The sequence below is a fragment of the Carassius gibelio genome, chromosome B16 (assembly GCF_023724105.1).
Source record: "Carassius gibelio isolate Cgi1373 ecotype wild population from Czech Republic chromosome B16, carGib1.2-hapl.c, whole genome shotgun sequence".
Classification (NCBI taxonomy): domain Eukaryota; kingdom Metazoa; phylum Chordata; class Actinopteri; order Cypriniformes; family Cyprinidae; genus Carassius; species Carassius gibelio.
The window spans coordinates 25,350,736-25,377,670 of NC_068411.1; the positions used below are offsets into that span (position 1 = coordinate 25,350,736).

The following is a 26,935-nucleotide window of genomic DNA, read 5'->3' on the forward strand; positions in this document are numbered from 1 at the left end:
TACTATATAAAATCATGATTGTGCCACTAAAATATGCCACCTTGCATCACATTTGCAGCATGAAAAATATTTGGTTGACCTTACCTATCAGAAAAAGCATGTGACACATTCCTCACCTATAAATATGTAAAATTGTTGCCAATTTGTTTCGCAAATGTCTTAAATAATTGAATTTATTCCAAACGAGTTCCACAGACCAAGTTGGGAAAATATTTGCTTTGATTCATGCCACCAACACTAATTAAGTTTGACATAGTTTGTACTATCTCTATATTTGTTGAGTTAAGACACATTTAAATTTGTCTGTTTTGATTGTGGTTATTTTCTGTGAAGCTTGGAAATTGAGTAATCAAACACTTTACTTTCAGACATGGAAAAGACAGGAATACTATAACATTCTGATCATATAGAAGCTAGATGATTTATTACAACTGCTTGGTTTGTTTTCCTCATCTGTCAACAATCAGAGGATTATTTAATCAAACGAATTAATAGATCTTCCTCCATGATCGTAGATAGAGCTGAAGGGGCAGCATTGGATTCCTCTTTTGTAGGCTGGGGTGAAACACATCAAAGTCTGCTTTCCTCACTCTCTGCAGGTAGTCCTCCAAAACAACCTGAGGGACCGAACACACTATTCATTTCATTTCTTTTGTGCAAGCCTGGACGATAATACATTTTTGAAAGAACGTAAAAGTATAAAGAAATAGAACCAAAGGCAAAAATGGAAGTAACACACGGTGACAAAACACAGCAATGCGTTTTTAAAATCTAGCAACAAAAAATTATTTCAATCATCTTGATATTGTGGGGTTGAGATTCAGCTGCAGGAAAAAGTCATAATATATACACAATTTGTTTTATTTTCTTGTCTTCATTGAACATAACTGTTGAACAATTTGGGGTCAGTTAGACTTATAAATGTTTTTGAGTCTATTATGCTAACTAAAACTGTAATACAGTAAAACAGTAGTGAAATATTAGTCAAATATTATTACAATTTAAAATAACCAAATTCTATTTTAATATACATTAAAATGTTGTTTATTTCTGTAACCACAAGCTGAATATTCAGCAGCCATTACTCCAGTCTTCAATTTCACATGATCCTTCAAAAATCATACTAATATGATTATTTGGTTATCAAGAAATATGTCTTTTTATTATTAATGTTGCAAAAAGTTGAATATTTTTGTTGAAATAATATTTTTTTTATTATTCCGTGCTAAAATGCTGAATAAAAGCATTCAATTTCTCAAAAAAAAAAAAAAAAAAATTACCACAAAAATTCACATCTGAAAAAAAACACATGTGAATCCCTAGGCTACTGACTTAACCGACTAGCTCAATAAAAATATTTTTAAGTTCACAATTTAAAAGAAGAATACCTAAGTGTTCACATGCTTTTTCCTGCGACTGTAAATGAACCCAAATACAAAAATACTATCCTCAAATGCCAAAGCTTACAGTAAAGTCCTTTCATGAGAACACAGTTACGAATAACACCAGCCAAAGCAAGTGGAGCGCAATGTGTCACTAAATGGCCCGCAGGGAAACGATGGCTTTAAAGAATGCGACTGACAGTTAAACACAGGGATGTGGAAATGCAAAGTAAGAGCAGAACATTACAGTAATATAAAGTGATATAACAATGCTTTACAGGCCATTTAGTTCACAGAAAGCATTTCATTGGCCGAAGCAATTGAAACACTGAAGAGTCTGCAAACAGGCAAAAATTACAGCCTGCCTCCCAATGCTTTGCCTCGTAATACACTAAGAGTTATTCCCTCTCCTCCTCCGAGGCGGGCTCCCTTACAGAGAAATGACTGTAAAAGAGTAAAAAAAGGCTTAAGATGTGTAATCAGACCGTGAGCTGGTAGTGGTGCCTCTAGGGGGCAGGAGTCATGAGGCTCAATGGGGCTCCGCCTCTTTTGGAGGCAGAATGAGGATAAGCCATGAGCTTCTCTGTGTCACATCACATTAGTGAGGCGTAGGGAGGGGAGAGGAGCTGAAAGAGATGAAATTACTCACCGTTTGCAGGAAGGCGGGCATGGCCGCATGTGGAACGTTCTCGCTGAATGATCTAGCCTGGAAGACAGCGCAGTAATGCGTCAAGATATCAAAAACAAGATTCTCACAGCTGAGCTGTATAGTACCCTACACTACAAAAGCCTTACTAAGTGAATCAAATTAGGTCAAACAAACCTGGACATGTCCAGATCATATTTCACATCATATTTTTAAGTCAAATTTTTCATTGAAAATGTAGCACTTATTTTCATGACAGTTCCATAATCACGCCCAATGGTAGTATATGTTGTACATTTTCTGATCTGAATCTGGATAAATGTTCTATTATTTTGTAAGAATAACTGAATTGTATAAAATATAGTATATATATAACTGTTTTCATTTTATTAATACAGATTTTTTTTTTTTTACTGTGGTATAGTAACGAGAATCGTCACACAGAATTATAGGAATCGCAAAAAACAGATCTGAATGCATTTCAGTATTATTGGGCAACATGCTTAACTATCACAAAAATCTAAAATATGGTATTCTGAGGTGAAATGTGACTCAGACATGTTTTTATGACTCACACAAATTTTAACCCACACAGTTTCATCAAAAGTTTGATTAAAAGTATAAAATTTCAGTTTGGCCCTTGTTTGTGATTTAAAAGTGGTCCTCACCAAGGTCATGTGGCGCTAACCTTGATTCATACCATCTGACCAGATATGCAAAGCAGGGTGAGCAATATCTGACGAATTCTCCGATTAGCATTTCCTGGAGATATTCCCTGTGGTTACACTGGACTTTTAATACATTCATTAATGAGGAGAGGGCAACAATCAAGGGTCATCAGAGCTGCTGGTGGAGGAGGGGTGATTTCGCTTGAGAAATCTAATGAAGTTAGTATGCAAATTGAAAATTACTAGGGAACAAACACACAGTCAACATCTCCCATCTACCAACAGATATTAAAGTAAAGAGCTTTGCATACGTGCTGGAGATGGACATGGGCTTGGCTGGCGATGTCATAAATGACATCCCTGACGTTTTGGTCCCTGCTGCCACGGATGAAGTCCTCTTGAGATGCTCCATGCTGGGTGAGAAACAGTGAAAATGCATTATCAGTAACCATCTCTTGATAGATAGAAAAATGAGCTTGATGATACCACAATCTTTTCTTCATCCCTCCATATTTCAGGCACCATCACAACAATACACCTGTATTACACACCGAAAATGTAAAAGAAAAAAAAGACTGCACTCTGTGTAAATATACATATATATACACAAATACACTTATATGCATATATATCTATACATACATACATACACACATACATACATATGCATACATATCTATATACACATACATATACACATACATAATGTTCTTTGGGGTGATATACGACCCAGGCATTTCTTGAGTTTTCATGAGATTCATCTTTATAGATTTTCCAGCATTAAACAAAAATACTTGAACAGCAGAAGAAATTAGTATGCTGGATGAAAACGTGACAATCTGTATGCAGAACATGAGGTGAACCGTTTACGATTCTGCATCCCAAGACTTCTTCAGAATAAATGTTTACTGAAATTGCACTTAGTTATATGTGGGAAACTACAGATTCAAACGAAGACATAAACAAACAAGTGTGACATACGTTCATCACTCAAGTGTCCCCTGGATTGCACTGCCTCAACTGTGATCATATGAACAAACACGAATAAATCCACGATAGCAAGTGAAGTGATCAATAAACACATACTGCAGAAGCTTTGATTTAAAAGCCAATTGTTCCTCAAACAAAAGCTGTATGGCAGAATAAAGCATTGGCAAGACAATCAACATCAGGAATAACCAGGCTGTGTAACTGGCGGGAGGCTATCATTGATCTGTTCTGATTCTTGAACAGGGGTTTCACGTCAAACAGAGCCCTTAAACTGACAAAAATGGCTTGCATACACCCAGAGGCTTGTATTTACAGTCTACCTAACAAAGAAGCACCCACAAATACCCCTTGCATTGTTTTACAAACATATTTGGCTAATCTCGACAGGTTGCACATTAATATTGTTTACAATTCCTAGAGCAAATATTCTCTAAACAACTGCAAATTAGATAAACCTTCAAAGTTCTGCTGACTTTTTTAATTCAACATAATCCAATTCAATATTAAAGACATCAATAACAGGTTTAAAAGTACAAGTGTACTTAAAAGTACATTATTGCCTCAAGAAAGGAAGTTTAAAAAAACAATAAGTAAAGACAATTATTAAGGAACGTCCGCATGCTACAATCAAATAATTACCTATGAAGAAGCAAAAACTTTAAAAACCTACAAATAAAGAAGTATTTATTTAAAACGAATTATGTTTTAGTGAGCATTTATTAACCTCAGAAACATGCCTACGTTGTTTATGGTGAAGCAACAGTGCCCCCTTTTGGTGAATGTGCAATCATAGGGCAAACAATACATAACATAATTAGATTTTAATACTGTACACTGGCTCTAGCAGAGATTAGTTGAGGATAAACGACAGATGATATTCTTTTCTTTAGTTACATTAAGGGCAAGATCTTCTAAATCCCAGTTCTAATGGCTCGTTCATGCTGAAATGGTGACAGATGGCTGAAACAAAGCCAATGGGTTTGGGTTTAGCAGATGAGAGGGCACTGGAGTGGACAGCTTCACCCACATATATACTGACTGGCACATGGATTGTCTCTAGTCCTTCACTAGCGCCTCTGATGTTAGAAAAGCATGGAGTTACAGACAGGAACAGAGATGACAGGTTGATAGCAGATTTACTCACCAGCATGCAGATGTCCATGGGCAGGTAGACCTTGCGTCTGCTGCTGTTGTAGGGAGTTGCCCGAAGGCAGGTCAGGATGCCCTGGGCTTTGCCAATGTGGCTTGCGGCATGGTCTGCATGGACATTTTTCACACCTACATTAAAAAAAGATCCACAATGCATACAACTTTGAGACCAATTTAAAACAGATTTGCGTAAAATAGTCTTGCTAATCAAAAAAATGCGTTCTTAAATTATATTTCGAGTCATATCATGAAAAATCTAATATCCCACCTTTCAAACAATAACATCTCAGAAGTCAAAAATTCCTTAGTCTGAGGAATTCCTTAGTTTAGTTTCTGCAGCATATTACCAGTGGCCTAATTTCTGATTATGACTTTTTGAAGGATGGGGAAATGTAAACTACACAACAGTTTAAAAGTTTGGGGTCAAAAAAAACCAAACAAATATTGATGAAAAGTTAAGTGAAGTAAAGGCATAATATTAATATAATATTTCAAAAGATTTCTTAATCAAATACATGCTGTTCTTCTGAACTGTCCATTCGTTAAAGAATCCTAAAAATAATTTACCACATTTAAAAAAAATAATAATGATAATGTTTTTATTAAACATTGATAATAATAATGTTTCTTGAGCTGTTAATTAGCATATTAGAATAATTTCATATAAATATATAAATAAATAAATAGCATTTTAAAATATATTAAAATAGAAAGTTCAAAATTCAAAATTCTTACCTTTAAACTTTGAGTGGTAGTGTACATTGGAAATATTCTTGCAAACCCACAGTGCAAATCAACAAATTATAAAACTAAGCTATAATAACATTTTAATAGTTCCTTTCAAAATTTAAGCAATGAATTGACTTATCAGGGTGATAACGGTGTTTCACAGAGGAAAGCAAATCCATAATGTGAGGATGTGTAAATGATAGAATTTTAATTTTTGAAAGAACTATTTCTTTAAATTGGAGATCTGCGTCTGCTCACCAAGTGTCTCCAGAAGCAGGTAAAGAAGAGAGGATTGTGTGTTTTCGCCATAGTCCTCCAGCTCCCGAAGGTTCCTGTATGCTTTGTCCTCTAGATCTTTCTCCTTTTCAAAACATAATGTTTTTAATACAATTGCCAGAGGATAGTATAATGTGCATAATATGCCGACTCACTGAAAGACAGATTAATGTCTAGAATTAGAAACGCATGTCTCCGACAGCTGTCAAAGTTATTTAAAGAGAACTTTCCAGTATGTTCTTGACTCGTATATTAGGAGACATCTAAGTACTTACTCTTTCAGATATAATTCTTAACATCCACCTCCTTGTTAATGTGTGTTTCCTCACTGCCTGAGAACACAGAACAGTTATAGTATATCAGTGCCCAATGTTTTGAAGAAGACTTTGATCCAAACAGCATTGGACATTGTATAGATACATTTTTCAATTAGACAGAAAAAAGAAAGTCATACAAGTTCAAAGGGCATCATTACTGTTGCCAAGATTGGAGATTGCCAAGTTTCGTTTTTTTCCCAATGTTTTTGAAAGAAGTCTCCATTTACTTGACATAAGATACAGTAATACAAATATAGCTTTTTTCCTCAAATCTTTGATAAGAGTTTAAAAAACAGCATTAATTTGAAGCATTATTAAAAATCTTTTGTAACAATAGAAATGTCTTAACTGTCTATTTTGAGCCATTTAATGCATTAAAGGGGTAGTTCCCCCAAAAATCAAAATTATGTCATTAATGGCTAACCCTTATGTCATTCCAAACCAGTAAGACCTCCGTTCATCTTTGGAACACAGTTTAAGATATTTTAGATTTAGTCCGAGAGCTGTCAGTCCCTCCATTGAAGCTGTGTGTACGGTATACTGTCCATGTCCAGAAAGATAAGAAAAACATCATCAAAGTAGTCCATGTGACATCAGAGGGTCAGTTAGAATTTTTTAAAGCATCGAAAATACATTTTGGTCCAAAAATAGCAAAAACTATGAATTTATTCAGCAATGTCTTCTCTTCCGTGTCTGTTGTGAGATTTCAAAACACTGCAGTTTGTGATATCCGGTTCACGAATTAAACCAGTTCACCAAATCGAACTGAATCGTTTGAAACGGTTCACGTCTCCAATAAGCATTAATCCACAAATGAGGGAGTGTCAGCCACATAAAAAAAGTTAACAGCTTAAGTCATTTGTGGATTATTGCTTATTGGAGACTCAAGAAGATCTGGTTACATCGAATGATTAGTTCGCGAACCTGATATCACTTAACTGCAGTGTTTTGAAATCTCACAACAGACACGGAAGAGAAGACAATGCTGAATAAATTCATAGTTTTTGCTATTTTTGGACCAAAATGTATTTTCGATGCTTCAAAAAATTCTAACTGACCCTCTGATGTCACATGGACTACTTTGATGATGTTTTTCTTACCTTTCTTGACATGGACAGTATACCGTACACACAGTTTCAATGGAGGGAGTGAGAGCTCTCAGACTAAATCTAAAATATCTTAAACTGTGTTCCGAAGATGAACGGAGGTCTTACGGGTTTGGAACAAGTTATTTATGATATAATTTAGATTTTTGGGTGAACTAACCCTTTAAAGTCTTGGGGGGAAAAAACGTAATGACTCCAAACTATTGAATGATAGTTTTAATGTAAATTATGACAAATTTTCTTTTATAGAAAGAAGACACACCCTCCACAGTTCTGCACTGATGGGCTGGGCTGAATGGTCATCTCTGTAAATATCCTCTACAGCACTCTTCCAGAACTGCATTCGCATTAAACCAATGGTTTTCTGAGAAACAGAGTCCTTAATCTGAAAAAAGAAGCCGCAAATATATATGAGTTTTTCAGGCACTTCTATGTCTCACAAGTTGGTTTTCAAACTATGATTCTTATATCTGTACAAAAAGTAAATTAGCTTAAACCAAACTGACTAAATGAGTTTGTGCATTGCTGCACTCATTATCTGGAATACCTGCCTGTGCCAGTTCTACATTGAACGCCCTCAGTGCCAGTGCAGATCGACGAACAGCCTCAGGAAAAAGCAATGAACACAAAAATCCCTCATAGTCCCTCTTCCTGTTGATGACAGTCCAGTGTTATTCACTCTAGTGTCAACAACCTACATTTACAAAACTAAATAAGCCTAAATAGAGACTGACATTTTTGTAGGCATGGCAATTATTACATATAAACCACTTTATAAGGGTCAGTGACAAAAAGACTTCTCAAATGATAAAAAAAGAGATTATCTAGCCTAAAGCATATTTGCCAAGTTCTTAAAGATTCAAATGATTTAATGTCTTAAAAGTACTGAAATGATTTCCTTGTACACTGAATTTACACACTTATGACATAAATTAATCGCTTTCCTCATTTAAAAAAGTCCCAGAACATGAATTCATACATTATTTATGCATAATGCATTTCAGATTTTTTATGAAAAGTTTTCTCTTTTTTCATTATCTGTACAGAGACATTAACTAGACACGTCTAGCATTGGTTTTAAAAACTGACATCCATTTTATCCATGAACTTTAATCACAACAAAATGTAATGCATTTTACATTATTACTTAAAAAGCGTCACGCCATATTCTTATTCAATTTAACATAAAGACAGAAAGGTATTCTGGGATACATGATGAAACTACTAAAAGTAAATCTACTAACCCAATAACTTACCTTACAACATCAATACAGTACTGTTCATTGTGCTGTCCTGTTGTTAATGCTCTTGAGCATTTGATCTCTGCTGGCCTCTGTATAAATGTGGGATAGGGAATCTTTATGTGGAGAGAATTTTTGGTTGTTAAAAGTCCATTCTTTATGTTTATACTGGATGCCATTGCAAAATGCATGCATCTGGGTATCCTTGAGCTGTACGTTCTGATCTCCTCTTGCGTGTGCGTCATATCACAACTCCCCCGTAAGCAAGCACTTCTGATAGTACGTTCCGCTCAAAAGCAAATCGAAGGTTCGTTTCGGAGTGAACCATACTACTTTCGTGACATTTAGCATTTAATAATTCTTCATCTAGATGAAGTTTAGATACATTCAATGTTTTTGCACAGTTGTTTGCGCTTACAGAGAGCGAAAAAATGAATGACAGCTAAAATCTGTTGATCACGTGAATTGCATCACATGACCAGCACATGTGAAAGTCCTTCGTCGAAGAAGACGGATTATAAACGGGACAGTAACTTTATTCTATTGCATTTTGTTTGATTGTATAATACGTATGTCTTATGGCAACATCGTATGTGAATTTCGTTCTTATATATATAGGAGTATGTTTGTCTCAATGCAAAGACCTCCGGTAAGGACGTGTATGTTGATGATCAAAACTCTTGAAGTTGAATGTCTGCAAACCCCTGGCTTGGATGGAGATTTAGAATGAATTGTGGCCTGTTTTTCTCGAGTTCAGCAGTTTTGACTTATTTTGAAAATCTATTGCAATTGACTTTTTATTCTAAAAGACTTTATAATTAGGTTTCAGTTTCATACCTCATTAGTTGCCTAATTATTGCACGTGAAAGAAAAATATATGGTTGCTGCTTCTCTTAAAGATGATGTCAGTTTTAGAGTGCCATTCATAAACTGTAGTATTTAACATTATATATTACCTGTCTCTTTGACAGACCTAGGGTTTGCAAACGGATATAAGAAAAAAATCTTGATGACCCTAGTGGTCCAGGAGTCGCTAAAGTTTTAATTTTATTTGTGTACAAGTTTTTATATATATATATATATATATATATATATATATATATATATATATATATATATATATATATATATATATATATATATGTTGTTTATTTTGTCAATTAACATTATTTTAAAGTTACCAAAATAAGACTTTAACAACAGCGTCTCCTGCTGTCTATTTTTTAAATTAATTCTCCTAATATAGAAACTTTGAGATAAATTTGCAGAATAATAAATGGTTATTTTAAGCATTATTGTATTAACTGCAGTTTTCATTAGTTCTTGTATACACACACTTGCAGTACAGTACAGCACTCCCAACTGAATCTACAGTTAATTTGCATATTGAATTTGCATTAGTGTAAGAGGATCCCAGCAATCACATTCTGAACCTAGACTTGCATAAGGATTGCGCAATCAAACATCTGCTGCTCCTCAACCTCCTTTTTTCTCCGATAATTGTGTTGGGTTTAGATGGAGAAGTATGCAACACAACAGGTGTCTATGAAAGAAACATGAACACATAAAAATGTCCTTACTCAACAGAACAATGAACCACATCCACATGCTGAGATCTAGAAGAGGGATTCATTTTCTCGGAATCAGTTACACATGCTCCAAATTAACCTAACTAGCTTAACAAACACAATTTGCTCTTTATTTCTCTGATATAAGCATGTTCATTTTCCACAGACATTCTTCGGATGACGATCTCTTGTTACCCTACTCCAAATCCCACGGCCCATCTCATTCCCACCGCCATGTGAGGGACTGTCAGCCCGTCTCTCATGGAAATGTAACCCACGAAACCTGGGCAGCAAGCAAACACTCTAACTCTCCAGTGTTCAAGTCAAATATATTCATCTCCGACATCACCGATGACTCTGGTGTTCACAGATGGGCGAGCGGCCACATCACAGAGGTTCATGACCCATTGAGATCCGTGTCCGTTCTGGAACCAGGAGGCCCTGGAGGGTGCAGGTGGAGTCACAGAGAACTGGTGGAGCTCACTGCCAAAACTAGAAAGTGCCTCGTCGCCCAGAATGGAGGCTTCTTTGACACTGCAAACGGACAGTGTTTGGGGAATGTCATAAGTGATGGGAAACTGGTGAGGAACAGTGGAGGAATTCTAAATGCTCAGTTTGGCATCCGAAAGGATGGGACGCTAGTGTTTGGGTAAGGACACAGCCAAAGGTCTCATCCTCTACAGTCTTTCTCCTGGCTTGAGTGATGTTTTGCAATACCACATGGTTTGTTTTTGTGTGGAGACTGAAGAAACAATAGGCTTTTCCTGGTTGGGTGCTGGTGTACTTTTGACCTGTCTACAATTAAGCTGTGCTTTTATATCTGTATCACACCCTTAAAGAGATCGGTCATCCTAAAATTAAAATTCTCTGAATATCTTTTTTTTTGAAGCCATATGATACTTATTTTCGTCTGTGGAACGCAAAAGAAGATATTTAGTAGAGTTTACTTGAGTGCACTGCTACATTGTAAGTTAGCATACATCTTTAAGCACAAAGTGGTTTCCTGCACTGCAGGGTGCTGTAACAAACCTCAGCCTAAATATGGGTGCAGAATTTGGAGGAAGTGTTCGTGGGAATACAGGGCCCCTAGAACATCTGTTTCCTAAAATAGAAACTTTACAAAAACATGGCAATATTGCACAATGCACCAGTGCGCTTAATAATAGGCAGTACTTTGGAACACTATGTACCCAGAGTGTATGGTCAGTCATTCATTATGACGTTAAAGGCCTTTAACCGGAATATTCTGACGTTAGATAAGGTGTTTATATTGCATATGTTGACATTCACCTTGATGAGCTTTAAGGAATTCAAAGCAGCCTATAGTCAATAGAGAATAAAATAGTGCACTTGGTTAGCCAGTTTAGTAAGAGATTATTAATGTTTGCTTTTTGCTAATTACTATTTTTCATTTAGTTCTCACTTTTATCCAGTGTGAAATAGGGGTGGTTAATCTGTCTGATTTCCCGATTCGATTCGATTACGATTATTGAAGTCCCGATTCGATTACAGTCGATTTTCGATTATTAACGATTCTCGATTAACGATTATTGATTTTCCATTTCACAACAGTAAGTAGTAAACAAACTGTGTAAATCATTACTAATAAATGGTAGAAACAAACCGAATGCATGTAGCGGTTGGGATTTTCAGTTTACTACATGCAGCAGGCACTCTGATTCCATGTATGGGGCACATATATATTATTCATATGACACACAAACACAAGTAGACAAGACCTTTTTAGTTCAAAATCTATGCCCCGTGTCACATCGCCTCTGCTTCTGCTATGAGCAGCGCGGCCAGATCTGCCTCGCGCACGCGCCGAGTGTGCACAGCTCGGACTACTGTCAGGGTCATTGCGACTCCCCACCTTGCCTCCTAACTGTCCTATGAATACTTCGACCTCGTTTAACATATCCACTGGCATTAGACAAAGTCTTCACTACAATACTGTCGCCGCGATTGCGGAGAGGTGCGGTCAGAAGACAAATATACATGTCTAGTAAAAATCTCCCACCTCGTCCCCGCAACACTAACACGCCTGATAATTTCGCAATGAACACTCCGACCCCTGCAAACATTGTTCACACCTCTGACATTTGGCAAAGGACCATTTACATTGGGCAAAGGATTCACCGTTTGTGCTTGGTGTACTTTCACTTTCAATATCACCGTCATCTTCTGGATACAGATATTCCCCTTCAGAATCAGTGTCCGCGAATAGAAGTCCCAACACTTCATTGCGGGTTTATTGAAGCTTTATTGATGCCATTAGATAATAATAAAAATAATAATGATAATAATAATAATAATCTAATGCCAATACTCGCTGACGTTGACAACATTGGTCAGTTAAAATGGCTCACTCTCACACTAGCTCCGCTTTTTTTTCGCACTGATTCAATGCGCTCTCGAAGATTTTGTTAAGGAGCATTACGTTTTTTTGAGTCAGAGATTAAGTATTACATGTCTGCTATCTGGTGCAGGGGAGGTCGCGTGAAATTTGACACCCTATTTGACAAAATCGGCCGTTTTATTCAGTGCCGCATCTTGTCGAGTAAACTCGACCATGGCGCCAAGAGGGTTAGAGCTCCTGCCATGAAAACCAAAATAAATCCACACGCTTGCTTTGAGCCCAGATGGAGCTGGGTGGTTCGGTTGGTTGCTCGCTCCTGGTTTTTCCATTTTACACACCTGTTCTGGCTGCTTGCTAACTGGAACTGGGCGCGTTCGTGACGTTCAACTCCCGGTATAATTTTTTTTACAAAATAAAATAATGCAAAAAAAAAAAAAAAAAAAAAAAATCGATTTTTGAAAATGTAATAATCGATTCATACTCGTCCATAACATACTCGCGATTAATCAATAATCGATTTTTTTCACCACCCCTAGTGTGAAATACAATATGGGTATTATTAGGTTAAACCTTGTGGACCAGCCTGGTGTTAAAGAAATTTTTTTGTGGCTTTTAGTTGGCAGTAGAAAGGAAATGCTCTTTCTCTAACACCAAAATAGTGTCTGGCTAGCAGTAGTAAGTAGCAAGTGGCAGGTTGTGATAATATTTATACTTCGTTACCTTTCCAAACAGACAGCTTCTACTGTAAAGGAAGTTGCTAGAATGTATTTGTTTTGAAAGTGCCTTTCATTGCTTTAGTCCATAATGCAGTCTATCTAGTGTAGTGGACACAACCAATCAAAAGCTTGAGTCAGTAAGGTGTTTTTTTTTTTTTAAATCAAAATACAGTTTTACATTAACAATACATTCATAATGTTACACGGGGAAAAAAAATCATGTTCTTCAACACATCATGAAATTATGCAGAACTGTCCGGCAATCATAATATGATTTCTGATGATTTCTAAAGGACCATGTGGCCTTTGATACTGAGTGTTTGCTGCTAAAAATTTGCCACCACAAGAATCAATTATGCTTTAAAAATATTTAAATAGAAAACACTTATTTTAAGTAAACACTACTTTCTTTTGATTAAATGAATGAAGCTAACATCCCACCCCACCAGGAGATGCATCAACTCAGAAAAGAAAATTGTTCCCAAAACATATTTAAAAGCAACCCCGTTATATGCTTTGACTCCGAACCTACAGCCTTTCAGTTACCAGCCTAGATTTGTTACCATTATTTAGGCTATATCTCTTTCTTGTGTATTTTCTTAGCTACCTGTCTGAGGATGACATCCTGGATCAGGTAAACCCTTTCGTACAGTTGATCAGTGGGGTGGTGTGGCTGCTGAGAAATGGTGAGATCTACATCAGTGAGAGCATCCAGGCAGAATGTGACGAGACACAGGAGACCGGTAAGATTAGACAAGATTCTGGCTCCCTAAAGTGTTATACACCCCATATCATAAAAAACTGTATTTTCAACAGCAGTTCAGGCACTTGTCCTGTTGTTTTTGAATACATCTATGCTCCAAGATTATATTATAACATTCAATAGGTCCTTAATCTTCTATTGCAGGACAATTCCAGTACTTTGTGAACGTGATATCTGCCCGTACGGCAGTAGGTCACGATGCAGAGGGCAATCTCATCCTCTTCCACGTCGATGGTCAAACTGGTGTAAGAGGGTGAGAATAGACTTTAAACCGGAGCCGATCTCAGCTGTTTAACACTGTAAACATTGATTCCTCCCCTTCTGTCTGTCTGTGCATGCTACAACACTAAGTAACCCAAAATGAACCTTGCTCAAGAAGACAATGCAAAAGCAGAATGTTTTTTTTTTTTTTCATTCAGGGAGGGTATAATCATAATCAAGCTTTTTTTGGTTTCTTTGAGTTCACTTGTAATGAAACTCAATGTCTCTTGCAATAAAACATCATAATATACAATAAAATTCTAAGGTTTGGGGTCCGAACATTTATTTTATTTTAAGTGAGGATATGTTAACTGATTGACAGTAAAGAATTGTATAAGGTTACAAAAGATTTCAGTTTCAAATGAATGCTGTTCTTATGAACTTTTTATTCATTAATGAATCCTGGAAAAAAATGTATAATGGATTCCACACAAATATTAATAAGCACGGCTGTTTTCAGCATTTCTTATTGCAATGTACGGGGAAGTCGTGGTCTAGTGGTTAGAGAGTTTGACTCCTAACCCTAGGGTTGTGGATTCGAATCTTGGGCCGGCAATACCACGACTTAGGTGCCCTTGAGCAAGGCATCGAACCCCCAACCGCTCCCCGGGTGCTGCACCATAAATGGCTGCCCACTGCATCGGGTGTGTGTTCACAGTGTGTGTGTGTGTGCTCTGTGTGTGTGCACTTTGAATGGGTTAAATGCAGAGCACGAATTCCGAGTATTGGTCACCATTCTTGGCTGAATGTCACGTCACTTTAATAAGAATACTTGGGTTTCAGCTTAGTTTTAAAACCTTTATTTAAACCACTGTGGGCCATCTAAAATCCATCATACTAATGCATACCAGAAGTTCAGGTACAGTTTAGTTCAGTTTATTTTTACACATGTTTACTAAACTGCTATCTTTGCAGTATGAACCTCTGGCAAGTGGCAAAGTTTTTGAAGGAACAGAATGTCATTAACGCCATCAATCTGGATGGAGGCGGCTCGGCCACTTATATCCTCAACGGGTCCCTGGCCAATTACCCTTCAGACCACTGGTGTGTAAATGCAAAACTACACATTTGCCAACAACAGCGTGCTGAGTTTGGCTTTTTTATTACAATATTCTCATTTCATTTTCAGCAAAACTCCAGAGTGGCGCTGTCCACGGCCGGTTTCCACCGTGTTGTGTGTTCATGAGGGGCTGTGCCAGCCGGAGGACTGCAGCGGACATGGGCACTGCGTGGAGGGCCGGTGCGTCTGCCAGCAGGGCTGGAGCAGCCCAGGATGTGCCAATCTCACATGCCAGACTGAATGTGGAAAGCATGGAATCTGCACTGAGAGTGAGTTGCTCTCTCTCATACACTCCTTTATATCACAAAAGGACATTATGGTCACACTTTACTTGAAGCTTTTTCTAATACATTGATTGAGCCTTGTAATGCACCCTGTTATGCATTTTATGATCTCATGAATAATTCTAACCACAGTTCAACACCTCTATTCATTGTTACATCTTGAGAAAATATAACGCATTAAGAATTATTCATCATAACAAATTCATTGTCTGCTTCTCTAAATGCATGACTAAGTAGCCACATAAATTGATCTATTTTAAATGTAACCAGGAATCTGCAAATATTATAATGCATTCTAACTTTGGTTTCAGTTAAGTAAACATATAATGCATTACGATGAATACCTTTCTAATGATTGATACATAAAGGTGACATTTGATTTTGACATTTGATAGCTTAAACTACATCCTTTACACTAGATTAAATTTATTGCTGAAAACATACATATTGTTTGTAGTTAATGTTTTTAACAGTAAAAATTATCTTGTATTTAAGGTAGTATAATTTTTTTTTAACTACAATTCTCTCTCTGTTTTTCCTCTCTCTGAACAGATGGATGTGTGTGTGATGCTGGATGGATGGGTTCAAACTGTAGCCAAGGTAAGGGCAAAATCAGCTTGGCTGTCATGCAGATTCTAAAGATCAAACTATCTGAGTGGCTCTTTACTTGGGAGATCATTACATTTAGTAATTTACTCTTATATATGAATTTATTAAAATCAGCAGTGATTGGTTATTTTTAACCAAAATGCTTATACTTCTACAATGAATAACATCTGTCTGTATCCTCACAGTATGTGCAGCAGGTTTCTATGGCGATGACTGCAATCAAACATGTGCATGCGCACATGGGGGCTCATGTGATTCTGTTCACGGACGGTGCACCTGTCCTGCTGGTTTCCATGGAGATTTCTGTGAGAAAGGTATGCAGTCTAATCTCAAATGTTTTCGGGAAATATCAACAGATGCACATTTGATATTTTAACAGGGGCGATTATGTTTCCAAATGTATGTTTAAGAGTTGCCTAAACTTATGTCAAAAAACATACGTCAGAGAGAGCTTTATTGGCAAGTACATTTGCACATAAAAGGAATTTGTTTTAGAGTGTCACAAGCTTCCAATACATAGAGACAAATAAAACACAGATAATATATAAATTATATATTTTGGATGAAAGTGTCAGTTGAATGTAAATTTTATTGCTTTTGCTGCAATGCTTTGAAACGCTGTTCATTGGCAGGAACTTAATCTCAGCAAATACTTAACTAATGCTCTTCATTGAGTCCAACAGTTTGACGTTAGCACAAAACTTAAAACATACTCAAATACGCTCAAAAAATACTTCACACACACACACAAATATTAAGTGATGTTTCCAGAACCTTTCTTTCTTTCAATGCCTTCTAGAATTATGCATGCATTGCTGTTTTAGAATATAATTATCTTAACTGTGTCTCTGCTCTCTTTGTCGTCCCAGAATGCCCTCTTGGATTCTACGGGCTGAACTGCAAGCAGCCGTGCCAATGCCATGACATGTGCCCATGTGATGCGGTCACAGGAAGCTGCAACACCACATACCAAGGAGAGAGAAACATCAGCCTACACAGAGGTGCCGGACAGCCCCTATTAGCACTCACACGACATGTAAACAACACATACCCCGTGTGACGTCTCTATAGATCCGTTTAATGTTCACACTTTCTCAGCACATAACTCTATCTGCTTCTAGCTTCGGCCATCAGCATTCCTCACTGTTCTTCTATATGTGTGTGTATGCTAGTGTCGGTCCACAGTTCTCTACTGTAGAACATGGCATGCAAGTTGCCTGAAATAGTAGCCTTGAAGGTCCCATATTTTCAAAGTTGAAATTTCCTGGCTTTTTTTCATGATAACTGAGGTCTAGGGGCTATTTAACTACCATATAAATTTCAAAACATTCAGTCCACAGTAAAATGCACACAGCCTGCTTAAAGTAGCTGTGATTTTTCATGAACCGTTGTGACTTCTGTAAAAAGTTGACGTCAGAACTACACAGTCGCCTCCTTCAGTCACCATCCCGAGCACGGCCCACCGTCCCACCCTCCTTTTGTCAAACTCCCAGACAACATTGCGTTCGTGCCATTGCTGAGCACTGAGCAACAACAGCACCTAAACATGTCGAAAAGGTTAACTTTAACAGCAAAACCTGATTGGCCGAGCGTAACGTTACTCTCTCACTCAAGGGATGGATGATCTGACAGGATTGTTACTATAAGGTAGATCACATCACAATGTGTATAGTAAAGACAAACTCATCGTGTCTATCTAGCACGTCATGTTGAAAATGTATATACATTTCAATTTCAGCAGGCAACTATTTTTACAGCTAATCGTCAGTTTGTTGTTTTATACACATTCACAGACATTTTGTCAAACACGACATCGTGAGATGCAAAAAAACATATGGCAAGAAATCTATAGACTCGTCCATAACAACAAGACAATACTTTATTGAACCTTTTCAGTAAGTGTGCACTGCAAACACGAGCATTTTTGACGAACGTTTCTGTCCTGTCCGCTCGTTTTATCGCTTTTTAACCATAGCTGTCATTGGTTTGTTTGTCTGGCAGTGGCCGCAGATATGCAATCAAATTTCTAATTTGAGGCTGTATTACGTCAATTCTGGCACCACACATCACAACAATATAATGTTAAGCTTGTTACGTAGCTGAATCTGTGCTGGTTTGCACTGTGATGTCGGCTGACTTTAGTTACCTGTGGTTGGCCTGGCCGTGTGTCACTCAGAAAACAACAGGCCAATCAGAAGACAGGCGCATGAATATTAATTAGACCGTCTAAAATCGACCTGTTCTTAGCAGACCTCCTGAGAAAGGAGCTGTAAAATATATATAAAAATGTAATTATACTGCAAATATATAATCTCAAAATCTAAAATAAAACTCAAGAACATTTTACAATATGGGGACCTATAATGGATCTCAATTTCTCACCAGCCTTTTTCCACTTAACTTTGGGCTGATTTCGTTGGAATTTTTATATATATATATATATATATATATATATATATATATATATATATATATATAATAAAAAAAGCTTAAATACGGAATGCAAATTCCATAAAACCAATTGTTCCTACAATCCGATAAAATTGAACCTGAAAAGAATATATTGGCAATTTTGATATGTCATTTTTATAACAATATAATTCACAATAAAAAAAATTTAGGCTTGAGTTTTTCAAGTAATATTTGTATTTTGGAACATATGCACACACTGTCAGGGTTTTTCTTTATTTAATAAGAAGTTATTTCCAATTAATTTATCCAAAGGTTTATTCAGCCAAAGTATCTGATGATTACTCTCTCTCTCTCTCTCTCTCTCTCTCTCTCTCTCTCTTTGCTCATTCACTCTCACATGATTGCAACCTCTCTTGCTCACTCACATCCTCAAACAATCTGTGATAAACAAAGCTGCCGGGTGTTTGCTGAGGGAGTGTTGAGAAAAGAGACCTTGCAGTCTACCCAGCAGCCCCTCGTGTTACTGATGACCCGTGCCATAGAGAAACTATTTGTGTCAAGACCAGAAAAAAAACCTTGTCAGCTCATTCTAGCCCAACTCTCTGACCTCTGTCATTTTTAAAATGAGAAGAAGCTGCATTCTCAGACTTCCCTGCAGAGCAATAATAAACCCCAAACCCCTGTTCACTGGAGTTCAGGAACAGGCCATCCGTTGACACCACGGGCTCATAACGATCCCATCTGCTGTGCACGTGAACCGCTTTCTGCTTATCATTCTCTTCTAGGTCTTCTAGGTGATCGCCTTCTCCATTGTTTGCTCTAAGTGAAAGATTTGAAATCCAGTTGGATCTTTCCTTGTAGGGGTGCTCCGATCACGATCGGCCGATCGTTATGCGCATCTTGTCAGTAAAGCCGGTTCTCTAATCAGCGGTTAATTCCATCAGGTGCCTGATTTCACATAGAGCAGCTGTTACTACACAGAGCCGTTGTTAATAAAAAAGATGCGCAAATCACGTTAATTTTCAGCGTTTTTTGGCGCATCTTCTCAGCTAACAACGGCTCTGTGTACTAACAGCTGCTCTATGTGAAATCAGGCACCTGATGGAATTAACCGCTGATTAGAGAACCGGCTTTACTGACGAGATGCGCATTAACGATCGGCCGATCGTGATCGGAGCACCCCTATTTCCTTGATGTTTCATGTAAAAAATGTTGCGTTCTGTACTATAATTTTCTGAACTCCAAATGTAAATACAAATTTTGGAATTTGGAACTGCAAAAAGGAATCTTTATTTTTAGCAAGGTCTCTGATCTTTGCAGTCTTGCACAATCTAACACAGGCTTTCCAAAATCTGTAAGTGAATAATAGGGCAGTGCATGGCTGTATTAGACCTGTATTAGACAGTAATGGGTGCAGAAAACCTGTTTAATTTTAAGGTTCTGCGAATATGTTGCAAATGGTCGTAAAAGCTTCATTTAGATAGTTGTTGTGCAAAAAGTTTGACTGATATTATAATTGAACTTTAAAAGAAAAAGTATATATGATAGATCTTAATATTTTCTTGATACATCTTAAATAATATTATATATTAAAAATCAGTGTCCATTATGAATTAAGTTGCGGTCACATTTGCCTCTTTCCGCAAATTTTAACAGGCAAAATCCAGTCATTCCAATAGGAATCCATGTGTTTTAATCATAGACATGTATAAAAACAGGTTTCAATGTGTGTGCGAAAGATTTCCCTTCGCAGATTTTGAAACCTATTCAAGTTGGTCACTTAAATTTGGGGGTTGACCAACATAAAGCTGCTTGTTTTGAAACTGTCTTCCGTGTGAGCTGTGCTACATCACTAAACATCACTACACTCTTGGCCATAAACGATGGACATTTTTCTTATCTGCAAATTTTCTTCTCTGAATTATCATCAGTGTGACTGCAGCTTCACTTTACAGCCACATTTGGATGTTTATCGAAAATAAAAAAATATTTTTTATTGACTGTAATAGACACTACACTGATTTACCAACACACACAGAAAAAATTAGTTGCACTTGCGCTTCTGTTTCCCACAATTAGAGCTGAAGTTAGGAAAGGGGGAGAGGTGAAATATGCCTGTAATGGAGGGTTATTGTCCTAACAAGGGATTTGATTCAAAAACGTTGTTGTTGTTTTTTTCCCACAATCTTTCAGCTGGTCACTGCCTGGCTACCCAGATGTGGACGGAATGGAGACAAGAGGAGAAGGCTCATGCTCCAAAACCATATTTATCTGAGTAAGAGCTCCAAACACACACAGACACACACACCATAACAGCAGCCAACGTGTCCTCTCACCACTTCATGAACAATAAGACAAAACATAAAATTTTGTCAACCTTAATTACTTACTTTGAGTCAGTACTGTCAGATACAAAAACCATGTGTACTTTCATGAGCAAAATACTTTTTATGAATATTTATAGGTGTAGCATGTATGCAATTATAATAAAAAAATAGAATTAATATATGACTAATTTTACATAGCAATTGTATATTGAATCCAGAAGCTGTTTTGTTTTTCTGGTGTTTCTTGTTTATAATCAGTCCTTGTCTAAATGAGACAATGTGTCTAAAAATCCAAAATAATTTCTGAAATAGAGCTATGATATGATATGAAACAGAAAATATAATTTAAGACTAACTCAGTATTTGATAAGACTAAAATATTTATCAAAATAATATTATATTTAGTAATATATAATGTTGTTACTATATATAATACTAAATAATATATATTTATAAAATATATATTTATATATATTATAAATAATGTATACATTTACCCTAATATAAATATGTTAATCTATGTGAAATGCATTGAATTGTCGACTGAGGACAGGTGGTTTTGATAAAATCACAGTGGTGCGTTTTTGTTTAGAACATTCTAGTGATCCTCTCTGGTAAATTTTCATAGGGGGAATATTGCTATTTTAAAAACTAAATGTTGGATACAATTATAGGACATGTTTTTCCTATGACTTAAAGCCACAGTTTCCACAACATGAGACTCAAACAACTTGTCATTTATACCATTCTCTATCTGCGTGTTTGAGTAACTTGACTATTGCCATGGAAATTCACTCTGACAAATTCCTGGCCCTTGTTTAACAGAACGGGCTTTCTGACAAATCTGAACCAAGTTCCCCCCGACTGTACTGTTAAACAGCTCTGTAGCAGCGGAGTGGCACAGATTAATTTAATAGTCAGCTCGGCCTTTCACATGTAAGAAAGGGATTGTACAGTGTAGCCTTGGTTGCAGTCAAGTGCTTTGTGGAGGCTGCGGGCAGCAGCGGTGGAGTCAGAGGTCAAAGTGCAACTCCTCCCCCTGAGAGTGTTTTGTTTATGTTTGCAGACAAAATTGGTTGGTTGTTTCCGCTATCCTGGCAACGTTGCTGCTGGCCAGCCTGGCCGGTAATCTTATCCAGACGTGCAGAAAATGCAAAGCGCGTGGGCAAAAGGCAGACTACTCGTACTTGCCACTTGGAGAGATCAACGGGTCCATGGAGCGAAGCAGAGGACAGGGGATGAAGTCTGGGAAAGTTCTTTTTCAGCAAGAAGACTCTGACTCGCAAGACTCCTCATAACCATGTTTCAAAATGTATGCATTTGTGCAGGGTTATGCAAGTGTGCCATCCAGCAGAGAGCAAGCGAGCTAGCTAGCCAGAACAAGCCCTCATTAGTCTGAAGACGAGGACAGGGTTTTTTTTTTCCCCTTGCTGTGAATCGATGAGCTTTTGGAAGCGCCTCTTCGTCTTTGGATTGGGGCGCCCAAATTGGCGATGATGGACAATGGGATGGGTGTTAGCATCCAAACAGCTGTCTGCGCGGCTCAATGCGTTCACATGTAGGAGGCAGTTCTCACACATGCCAAATGCCCTGATTGTGCAGTTTGCTATTTTTTTGGTTTGTTTGTTTTTTTTTGTACACTTTCATATTAGCTGCTAGCAATGTAAGAACCAGTTCCTCAAGTGACATCCTTCATAATTTAAAATACTATTTCACTGACCTCATTGAAGACTTTTATTTTGGTCTTCAGATGAGAAGAGAAGCAATATCACCACAAAGCCTTTTTATTGACAGAATGGCCCAGTTGTCCCACCTGTTGCCGTAGCAACAGACGTGTTTTGAACTATGGACTCATTTTGAAAAAATCCTTCCTGCAGGAACTTGCCAAACTGCTATTTTGAAACCGTTTTATTGAATGATTTTTCTTCCTCCTGTGGCTCTAGAGGTCATTCAGTTTATTTAGATTTCTAGCCCTCAGCCCTTTTGTTTCTGTAAACGCCTTGCCAACTCCTGCCAGATGAAATATATATATATATATATTTCATATCGTGTTTCTATGTGTGTGTGTGTGTGTATATATATATATATATATATCAAGGCCTGGACTGTTTTCTCACCCTCACTAGAAAAGCAAGAGAAGGACATTTATTTTATGCCTTGCTCAAAGATGCTCTTTTTTTCTTCTATCTCCTTCTTCTCTGTTCTGAAGCAGTGAATCTAGGCTTTGGGAAGAGATTTGAGTAAAGTATTTTGTTCAGGTTCTGTTTTCACTCTGAAACATGACATGAATATTATGGAAGAGGAACATTTACTCGAGTGTGTAGTTCCTCTGTTGTTTCCTGTTTAGCATTCAAATAGATCTAGGCTTGTCTTGTTTTAAGAGTTTCAAAGTTTCATTGGCAAACACAGAGACATGTCGACGGATGAATTTCATTAAACCTGTCAAAACGTTCCAGATCTTATTAAATTCCCAAATCAGCCGAATAAAGAATCATATTTTTCCCCTTAAAAATGTAATTATTTATTCAATTTGGTAGTGCTTGTACTTTCTTTAATATATGCTAATTTAAATAAAATACAGTGAAAGCAAAACACCTAGATACATTACGATAATGAGAATTTTGGGGTAAATTTGCTCACTTGTAATTAAAAAATAATGTTATTCTGCAAAATATATATATTTTTCTAGTTGATATTCTGAGGTGAAATATAGCTTGTAAATCACCCACAAAGTGATGTCTTTAGTTACAGAATTACAGAAATATAATTTAATATATAATAGTGAAAGGTGTTTGTCAGCGGTGTGAAACATTTGACCGTTTATTGACTTCCACCTAGCTCACTGCATGCTTTGCATATCTTCTTCACTGGGAGCAACCTCCATGCTGATCGCATTGACAGTTACAAAGACTTTAATCCAGGTTTTTAATACATTTTTTATTTTATTTCAATCTAATCAAGGCAGATGCCGCTCAGGTTAAAAAGGGTACTTGTTTGTCCACTGTTCGGTGATTATGCTGATCAGTGTCTGAGGCTGCTGACTTCTTCTGAGTGATTTTATGTTGTATGTCTTTTTGTTAAACAATAGTAATTGCTATAAAAAGAACATGTGCAATTCCTTGTGCAATTAAGTATTTGATTGATTTAAAGTTATGTTAGATCGCTCTAATTCAGATCGTCTGGTTGCTCTCAGGTTGGCTTGACATTGAGGTTAGTTACAGCCTAACCTATGTGCTTGACCTGGTAATTACTTTCACCCATTTCTGGTCTTGGGTTCATGCAGGATCATTGGTGGACACCCTTTCGAATTTCAATGAATGTATGAAATAAAATTATAACAAAATATGAACTATGAGATTTTTCTATAAGAAATGGCAATTATTTTTTATATTGCATATATGTTAGTGCAGAAAATGGCTGGTTTTCCACTGAGCACCCTCCCAAAATACATTCACAGTCCTAATGTATATTTTCTATACACTGAATTAGTTACTAAAATTTGACTTTATAGGTTATATGAGGATATATAAAGAGTGACTGCTTCATACATGTCAGGCTGCTAAACAAACACACTGCTGATTTATCTGTTTTGAGATAGAATTGATAATGAATGTGTCAGGTCACTAAAGGACACACAATTGGTTGTCATTGCACAGACTGCAAATGAAAGGTGTGTTCTTCCAGAGAAGTTAAAAGCCTGTTTCTCCTGGGTGTGTTCAATAGAAAATTGTGTTCAGGAACATATTTGTGCTTCTTCAGGTTTCATTTAATTTTATGCTGCTTTGTCAGTAGTATTTAAATGCCATGTCAGTAGCATTGTTTGTCACTTCCTATTCTATTAAACTCCTTGCATTATGTTTGGAACATTATTCTTAACATAATGCAAATGTGAGACTGTCTCTTCGAGTCCATGGGTCCCAAAACAGGTCACTTTACCAACCAACAAAACAACTAATAAAAGCCATTTGTGCATGTGCTTTGTCATTGTTTTTCATGATTGTCTGGAATTTTCCCTTTTTTCCCACTACATTACTCAACTCATCTGTCTGACATATTTAGCATTAAGGATGGGATCATCCATTCCTCTCCAGCTCTAAAATACGACACGATCTTAACAACAGTAAAAGTGGAATACTGTACACCTCAAGGCATGCTAGTGTGATATAATACATTATATTCAATGACAAAGTATATCTTTCTTCATTTGACATATATAAAAAATTGTTCAGGGCTTTTCAGTCGTTGTTTCAGACATTAACTTGATGCGTTCACTTTTTTATACATGCTTTAAGGTGTTTGGTATGCAGAGGAATATTTCTAGAGGCACAAGATTCCTACGGCATTTTAACTGCAGTTTCTTTGCAAGCCTCATTATTAATGCAGTCTCACACAACCACAAGACATACAGGTTCTGACTGACAGGATATCATAATTGACATCTCACGGACAAACACGCTCGTGCCTCCACCTGCATGTCTGTCCTCTTTACATGATGCAATCCTCTATCCAGATGTCACACTATGCTTCTTTGCATCATCATCCCTACTCCCAATATCCCTCCACCCTAACAGTCACACATGGGCCTTATGTGCTTTAAGTTTCACTCTGCCTTTTCATATTATATAAATCTAATGTGTTGCAATGTGATTACGGATGGTATAAGACCAGTTTGCTTTCAAGTGAACTTTCTTAATGGAGTCAAAAGATTGACATCTGTGGCCATGCAAGTATGTTTACAATTACAAATGCATTCCAGAAGATTTTTCCTTCACTGTAGTGCTTTCTTGTAACATTTGTGTCTACATGGATGGCATTAGAATTTCAAATTGCTGTATACTAAAAATGTAGATACAATTTTCAAGGCACAGTTTAAATCATGTACATTTTGAGTTAAATTCAAGTTCACAGGTGTAGCTCATGACATTTGACATGGCCAGAAAGTGCCCAAATCTGGTTTTCCATGTTGGTTTATTATTATTTGAAATGGATTTGGTGCGATGGTGATAGTATTTCTTGAAAGTAAATGTCTTTTTTTAAATATATATCTAATGCATGCGTCACATATCCTCCAAATACATTTTGGGGCCATTGTAAGTTTATGCAATGTGTTTGATTTTTCAGACTGCTTTGTTTAACCTAAGTGTCAGGTAGTAAACCAGGTCATTTCGGAGATTATGTCTGTGTATATAGTGCTTTTCGTGAATAAACTCTTACGTCACACTCCTTTTTTGACATCAAGCTGCGTCAGAAAAAGAGGCTCTGGAAATGCCACAAGGATTCGATGACATATGAGTTTTGTCATCCATGGACACTTGTATTAATTACATCAAAGAATGACTCACAAAAGTTACCACTGATAATATATGTGTGGACCTGTATAAAGACCACCACAAAAACTATTATATTGCATTACTATCCCTCAGCCTTGTTTTCATTTGCTCATTTTACCACAAATTAAAGAACTTGACTATGGTTTGTTGCACAACAGGTTTGGTACATGCCCTAAACATTAACAGAATTACATCAGAGTGTGGACCTCTGAACGGTGGATGGTGGATAATATGTTGTTTATATCAGGAATGCTGTGAAATCATAATGGACAATATGTTCTGTTATGGCAGGGTTTGATAAAAATCAGTTCAGACAATAGATTAGAAATCTTAAGCCTAGTTAGGGTGGAATTAGGCATCTGTTTTGTTCAGATTTTTTGAGCTTTTTTAAATAATTTATAATACAATAATGTATTTTATTTAAAAAATGCTCAAATAATAAATAGCATGCAATAAACTCTTACTTCATCCAAAAAGTTACTTTTCCAACTAGTCAAACTCTTGACTGACATTTTAATCAGTTAGTTAAATGACTGGATGTTCTGACAGCACTTCAGACAAGGCCTGCCGAGGTCAGGGTGGATTGTGGCTTATCTTTTTGGTTTAACCCAGAGTGAGCAGGTGCGACCTTGTTTTGGAGAGTAAATAAAGGAAATATCCAGATACAGAAGAAATGCTGATTCACTCTCATGTCATCCAACAGGGGGAAAATGAAGGGTTATAACATATTTATCCAACAGGA

General features: G+C 36.9%; 2 protein-coding genes across 3 annotated transcripts; one reads left to right on the forward strand and one right to left on the reverse strand.

The window, feature by feature from the left end:
• Nucleotides 1-8,875, reverse strand: LOC127974774 (NADH dehydrogenase (ubiquinone) complex I, assembly factor 6-like). Of its 2 annotated transcripts, XM_052578277.1 has the most exons (9): nt 8,520-8,875; nt 7,815-7,914; nt 7,526-7,648; nt 6,116-6,172; nt 5,823-5,925; nt 4,831-4,964; nt 3,008-3,109; nt 2,032-2,088; nt 1-617 (listed from the first exon to the last, which is right to left on the reverse strand). In XM_052578277.1, exons 1-9 carry the CDS (start codon nt 8,747-8,749, stop codon nt 489-491), a joined length of 1,035 nt encoding a protein of 344 aa, XP_052434237.1. In that variant the 5' UTR covers nt 8,750-8,875; the 3' UTR covers nt 1-488. The 2 variants fall into 2 exon arrangements, with proteins under 2 accessions (XP_052434237.1, XP_052434238.1); XM_052578278.1 differs by lacking the exon at nt 8,520-8,875 and having other exon boundaries at nt 7,811-7,914.
• Nucleotides 8,774-24,847, forward strand: nagpa (N-acetylglucosamine-1-phosphodiester alpha-N-acetylglucosaminidase). Its single transcript, XM_052578276.1, has 11 exons — nt 8,774-9,153; nt 10,239-10,721; nt 13,751-13,890; nt 14,055-14,163; nt 15,087-15,215; nt 15,301-15,500; nt 16,068-16,115; nt 16,310-16,438; nt 16,994-17,125; nt 20,730-20,811; nt 21,930-24,847. The coding sequence occupies exons 1-11, from the start codon at nt 9,083-9,085 to the stop codon at nt 22,159-22,161; spliced, it is 1,755 nt and encodes a 584-aa protein (XP_052434236.1). The 5' UTR covers nt 8,774-9,082; the 3' UTR covers nt 22,162-24,847.
• The last annotated feature ends 2,088 nt before the right edge of the window (nt 24,848-26,935 follow it).

Excerpts from the sequence above, each read along its gene's own strand:
- LOC127974774 (XM_052578277.1), bottom strand. The coding sequence starts at position 8,749 with ATGACGCACACGCAAGAGGAGATCAGAACGTACAGCTCAAGGATACCC. Across the intron at positions 5,926-6,115 it reads TAAGAATTATATCTGAAAGA|GAGAAAGATCTAGAGGACAA; the intron begins GTAAGTACTTAG and ends TGTTTTGAAAAG. Across the intron at positions 3,110-4,830 it reads CCATGGACATCTGCATGCTG|CATGGAGCATCTCAAGAGGA; the intron begins GTGAGTAAATCT and ends TTTCTCACCCAG.
- nagpa (XM_052578276.1), top strand. The coding sequence starts at position 9,083 with ATGGCAACATCGTATGTGAATTTCGTTCTTATATATATAGGAGTATGT. Across the intron at positions 9,154-10,238 it reads TCTCAATGCAAAGACCTCCG|ACATTCTTCGGATGACGATC; the intron begins GTAAGGACGTGT and ends CATTTTCCACAG. Across the intron at positions 17,126-20,729 it reads AAACATCAGCCTACACAGAG|CTGGTCACTGCCTGGCTACC; the intron begins GTGCCGGACAGC and ends ACAATCTTTCAG.